The 6,458-nt window shown below is 43.2% G+C and overlaps 1 protein-coding gene across 1 annotated transcript in view; it reads left to right on the top strand.

The window, feature by feature from the left end:
- ABCD2 (ATP binding cassette subfamily D member 2) overlaps positions 1-6,458 on the top strand; it is a gene marked incomplete at its 5' end in the record, with an annotated part of 95,793 nt that overhangs the window by 58,336 nt on the left and 30,999 nt on the right. Inside the window, one exon of the mRNA XM_019509387.1 lies at positions 5,245-5,390. Within this exon, the coding sequence (XP_019364932.1) occupies positions 5,245-5,390 (146 nt within the window). The remainder of the gene's footprint in view (positions 1-5,244; positions 5,391-6,458) is intronic.

Below are 6,458 nucleotides of genomic sequence, written 5' to 3'. Positions count from 1 at the left end.
TGGCATTTCCTGGAGACTGCCCCACCACAGGCAGCCCCACAGCACCACCCAACCCCAGCAGGGTACAGTTTTAGGTCATGACCCAGGACCATCACAGACCTACATGCCCTGGTCTTTCTCCACTTCCTCTGGTCTCCTTGATGTTCTTCCTGGCCTGCTCACTCCTGGGTACTTTGTTCCAGCCTCCCCCTTATAACCTGACCCTCAGTCGCTGGCCCTATCTGTCTCTGGCCCCGTATAAGATATCTCCCATCAGGTGGCTGAGCTTCATCCTCAGTTGTTCCCGACTGCCTGCTGACTGACCACCTTACTCTCTTGCCAGTGATCTCTCCTTTGAGAGACCTTCACTCACTTGAGCCTGGCCCCACTCTCTAGCCAGTCAGGGTGCCAGAGCTCTCTACCACCCAGGTCTGCCCATCACGGTGGGCATGCTTGCCCTTTGATCACTTGTACTCTGGACCCAGCTTGGACCAGTTGAGAGCCCTGGGTCAAACTACAAATACCTGACTCTTTCCCTCAATAGGGGTCCACCCTTGGGCTCTCCCATTAATCAGAAGGTTGTAGCCTTTTCTGTCCAATATGGTCCTTGGCACTCTTTCTCTTGACACCTTACTAATCATCTTCTGCTGGTTGCCTGTAGTTCTGAAATGAGCTGTATCTCTGATCCATTTCTGGTGTGGGTCACCTTGAATATGCCTCTGGCTTTCAGCTATTACCTTTTCCAGGGCAGAGTCTTGTAATTCTCTCCTTCCAGACAGGGGATTCAGGCTGCAATGAATCCTGCTACAATTTGCTGTCATCATCCTGGCAAGTCAGTCTTTCGATCAGCACCTGCAGTTCTGCTTTCTTGAAGGGACAGTGTAATGTTAGTACGAGACAGTAACCATCTGACTTTCACAAAACATGATACTGTTTATTTTTGGATAACACCGTACATAGAAAACCTATAAAACAATAAGTGGACCATACACATGCTAAGCTTATCAGGTGTTACCCATCAGACAGATGCATCAGTTCCTTGCTCCAGTGTGCATGATAGGGTGTCACATGAGTGTCCTTCTTTTGTCAAGCTGGCCACATTATGCAGTTGCCAGTTTTCTATTTGGTATCTTTTCTCATCAAGTTTAAACCAGAATGTGCAGTTTCCCATGAGGTGGTGGGGAAAAGGTTTCTTCAAACTTGTTTACCTTCTTAGGGATTTGCATTGATAATCCTCCAGTGATTTTAGTTTTTTCAGGAAAGTCTTGTAACTCTTCCCTACCTCTATCAGGGAACCCGCTGATGTCAGAGCATCAACGATAATTAAAGCATGCCTTTAGGGCTATAGTTTTCATTCCTTTCTAGCCTCTTTTCTATAGGTGATATGCTTACACTTTCTGCAGAGAAAACTACACAGTCATTGGTGTGATTTTTTTTTTTTTTTTTTCTGTCTTTGATACCAGATTGTAATTGTATGCATTGAAAATTTCATACCCTGTGCTTCCTCCCTTGTAAACTGTTTGTGGGTGCAAGCTGATTCCATTCCATTTTGGTAATTGATCTACCTGAAATATTTAGATGTTCTTGGACAGTTTTGTGCGTGAGTTTAGCATAGGTTATTTTAAACACAGATCAATTATTTATGTCTCCAGAAGGGTTCTAGAAACCTTAGCTGGCCCTAAAAAACCCATGGACTACATAGAGTAGAACTGACTGAGGCTACTGCTCTTTGAATATGAAGTGTTAAATACAGTGTTATTTTTTTCCTCTATCTTGATTTTATTTTTTTTTTTATTTATTTATTTTTTTAATGTTATCACATTCGTTTATGGTAGGGCAGAGGTAGGTATCTGTGAGAGAACTAACAGCCCTACAAGACTTTTTTATTTATAACATTTTTAGATGTTTTGTAAGATGCTTTGTCTGTTTTATTTAATCAGTTCTAGCAAAATGCTAATAAGGAGCATTCACCACCTTAGTTTATAGTTGTAGGTTGTAGTCTGCAGATCATGGATTGGCCTTATCAGCCATCTTTGGACCCACAGAGAAGACAGTCATCCTTAATTGCAAGGGATTGCTGAAGAAGTTGTAGCGTGTGGCTTAATGCATTCAGCATCTAACACTGCTCTTGGTGAAATCAATGGGAGTTTCAGTGGGAGTATCTTTGATACAACCTGTAGGAAAGAGCTACTGACTATCCTGCAAAAAAGAAGCAACAGGATTATAGCACCATTACTTCTCTTACCTAGAGAACTTACCTCCTACTGCACCCAAAGAAGCTATCTTCAGAGGCTGTGAAATATTTTTTTTTTTCAGAACTTGAACCCAGTGGCCCAGGCTAAAAGGAAAAATGACATGGTTTTCTGGACGTAGGCACTGAGACATCAGTAATGATTGGCTAAACTGAGGATAATGTTTCAGGACAAAACATTTGGTTATCTGAATTCAGATTAAAGAAATAATGGAAACAGTATCAAAAGGGGGCCTTTATATGGTATGCTGTCAACAGAATGACTCGGGCAGAAGCCAACTGTTGCTATGCCCAGTAAGTATGTGCTTCTCTCTACTTAGCATCTAGCTATCATACACCTCCTATTATGGTAGCAACTGAGCACTTCACTGCTTTGATGCACCTTACAGCACCCCAGTGATGGGGAAAGTACTGTTATCCCCATATGACTAATGGGGAAATGAGGCAATGAGAAGTTACGTGACATGCCTGAGGTCACACAGGAATTGTGTGGCAGAGCAGGGAATGGTACTCAGGGCTTTCAAGTCTCCTCAGACCAATACCCTAAACGTGGAACCATGCCTTCTCCTATGCTGTGAGTTACTGGCATGTGCAGCTCTGCCATAATGGCTGTGTTCTGGGTAGATCTTACAGTCTACATATGGTGAAGGGCACTCAGTGACAGCAGAGTATGGGAAGCCACAAGGAAAAGCCAGTTGCTACAGGAAGTGATGCTGGTGAGTCAGTAAGTACTTGGTACTTTGAGATATGAAGGTGCCGAGTGCACTATCATTCAAAAGTCAATTAAAAGTGAGATGCTAAGAGGCTGTGGCTATTAAAGATTCCATGTTGTTATTCACTAGAAGAGTGCCCCAACCAAATTACTGTTGGGGTAATGCATTTCACCCATCTCAGCCCTTCCTGTAGTTTCAATTAATTATGCATAGGCTGTCCAACTTCTAAGCAGTCGGTGGCCGCATGCTCCACAGTGCACAAAAATGGGGGCTGCGTGCCCCATAGGCTGCACACTGTATGGATGTTCCCCACCCTGCTGCACTGGAATCCTCCGTCCTTGCACTCAGTGCAAACTACACACCTGCACAGGGTGAGCACAGAAGACAGAAGCTGGAGGATAGACAGGTAGCCTGGAGAGTTGCTGTTACAGCCAGAGCAATAGGGGGAGTAGCAGCCAAGTGGGAGCTTGGCTAGGGGTGGGTAGGGGACCCAGCGTAACCCCTTGTGGGCCTAATGCAGTGCACAGGCTGCCAGGTGGACAGACTTGAATTATGCTATTGTTATTCAGTAAGCGGTAGTGTACTGTTGGGGTGCCACGCACTTCCGGGGTGGGTGAAGTGATTCTTATGTGAGCAGTGAAAACACATCCCTGGGATTTTTTGCTGGAGGGTGCTATGCGAATATATTAGATTGTTGCTTTGGAAATTACATCATATTTTATGTTTATAATATTCAGATTAATGAAGAGTTTTCTGCCTTTTTCAGTAGCATTCACTCCACAGTACAGTGCAGTGCCATGCTCAACCCACAGTAGGCAGCAAAACTATAACATTAAAAATAGTAAAGAGGATCACCAGCTCTACATTTGATTTGTGGCCAAGGTGATGTTCCATCTGGGTCTCTGCCCAGAGCAGGAAAATGATCAAATGGTTGTCAGCAACTCATATTTTCTGCTGTTTCCATTCTCAAACAGAGGGTATTTTAATATTTTAATTGCAAGTATAGATAGGACAACACCACTGTCAGCAGCATCTCAGACTGTGCCATTGAGATGCAGTAGAGTGATACTAATGAATGTTAATATATACAGCTGCTTTAGCCTTGTACTTCTATAGCTGTCAGTGTCACACATTCCTTCCTGTAGTGTGCACTGATGGGTCTCAAAACAATGTGCTGAAGAAAGCCAAAAAGGCAGGCAGTCTCTGCCAGGCTAACTTTAAAGCTCTCTCTAAACTGTCCCTTAGAAGGGAGGGGCTGGGGAGCTCTGGAGTTTCCACCCCACAGATTCTTAATCTGCAGAGAAGGAACTGTACGCACTGTAAAACTATTCTTGATACTAATCCACAGAGGCGAGAGTTCCTTGTGTGGATCACTGGCCACATCTCGCTGCTGGCTCCTCTTGCCCCTGTCTTCACACACAGGAGTCACCCTGCTGTTGGCAGTTGATTATTGGCATCTGCAGAGGACCCTAGGGAGTTTACACAGCTCCCAGAATGGAAATTATGAACTGTTTTCTGGGAGCGGAATAGCCCTCTGACCATGCCTCCACTGCCCCATAATCCAGGCAGCAGAGATGGTTATAAGACTTCCTCTGAGAAGCTGTTCTACAGCCCTGGTTTAGAGGGAATGTGAGGGATATGGCTGGCAGAGGCAAGGGTAATTTAGGATGAAACATGGCACAGCAGAGATTCTGGGCAGCATCAGGACCCATGGCCATCTGGGGAGTCAGTTGTAGATTAGATAAACCTCCTGTGCTGTGTGAGTTATGCTTAGGGTTTATTCAGTCCCCCATCTCTTTAGAGTAGCCAAGGACCTGGAGAGTGCAAAGGTACCTCCTTCACCTCGCAGGTCCTCTGGCTTGAGGGGTCCCGGCTGCAGCCCCATCTGTCTTGCCAAGTTATTCTGGTCATTCCCTGTTGATGCATGTATGTTGAACTGAAATTTTAAAATGTGAATACACACAAAATGGATATGCAGTACTTAATACAGTGCAAAATTGCAGATTTCTGAACTCACATAAAATACAGGCCAGGGGATAGATGTTTATTCTGCCTTTGTTTTCGTGTTAATGATATCCATGTTGCTCCACTGTAATCAGTTTCTATGTAAACAAGTCATTGTCCCTAGAGTAAGTTTAGAAAAACATTCACTCACAGCATGTTACAGATAAACACTGTGTTGCTAAAACTATAATTAAGGCATTATCCACTGCTCATAGAACATCAGCAAGATGCACAAAATAGCAGGGGGGAGACATGACTTGGTTATTAGATTACTAGCTTCCTTTTGTTGTTTTACAGGCCCTATATGTCCATTGGAACACTACGGGATCAAGTTATTTATCCTGATTCAGTAGATGACATGCATGAAAAAAGATATCGAGACCAGGATCTGGAATGTATCCTACAAATGGTTCATCTGTATCACATAGTTCAGAGAGAAGGAGGTAGGTCCCATATTTTTGTAAAGAACTTATTAAAAAAAACCCCAGATATCTGTCAGACAGGTATTTACATCTTAGCACAACCACGGACTGTCAGGTAGGACAATATGGTCTTACTGTTTCTTTGTATTCTGCTGTCAGTCTTTTGCTGTCAGTCTGTCTCAGGGGTGGACAAAATGTGGCCCACCAGACCATTCTATCTGGCCTGTGGGGCCCCTAAAAAATTTTAAAAATTAATATTTATCTGCCTCTGGCTGCCTGTCATGTGGCCCTCCATGGCTTGCCAAAACTCAGTAAGTGGCCCTCCACCTGAAATAATTGCCTGCCCCTGGTCGATCTGTTATCTCTCTTATTATACTTCAACAGTAAACTCTATTGGGCAGGCATCTGCTTAGTTTATTCAGGGCTTCACATCATAGGGACTTAAGTAGGCCATTTAGGTACCACAATAATACAAATAATAATAGTGTCATATAATGCCAACACAGTAATACAAATAATAATAGTGTCATATAATATAAACATTAGGCCAACTTCTTTCACACTTGTCTTAAAACATTGTAACTCCATTGATTCTACAAGATAAGTGAGAGGAGAATCAAGTTAATTATCATCTATCAGTGCCTGACCAAAGCAAGCACAGATGAAGTAACATCCTCTATCAGCATCACCAGACTGAACTAGTTAAAAATAACTGAACTGCCACTAGAATCTGAATGTTTACTACTTGCAGTATAAGTTGCCATGGTATTCCCAGTATTCCTGAATCTAAGAATAGGGAGCGGTACACATACCTCACTGCAGTAAATGTCAAGATATTAATGGTTCCTGTTGCATCTAGGAAGCTGGAACATTTGATGGACTTGTTTTTCAAACCCTGCAGATAGCTTTCATAGTTCTGGTTGCAACAGTCACTAATTTATCATTTGGATTTACTTCCTGCATTATGCTTTTATAGTGCATTTATGACAGCTGCATTAGCATTTAAAAAGCAAAAGGATACTAAGGAAGAGAGTTCAGGATGCCTGGTCATGCAGCTGCCTCTTTCTGCCTATCATCAGTGCTCCTTCA

This window comes from Gavialis gangeticus, unplaced genomic scaffold, assembly GCF_001723915.1.
Source record: "Gavialis gangeticus isolate Ggan-Ray unplaced genomic scaffold, GavGan_comp1, whole genome shotgun sequence".
Classification (NCBI taxonomy): domain Eukaryota; kingdom Metazoa; phylum Chordata; order Crocodylia; family Gavialidae; genus Gavialis; species Gavialis gangeticus.
Note: the sequence above shows the minus strand (reverse complement) of the source record. Positions and strands in the feature narration are given on the sequence as shown.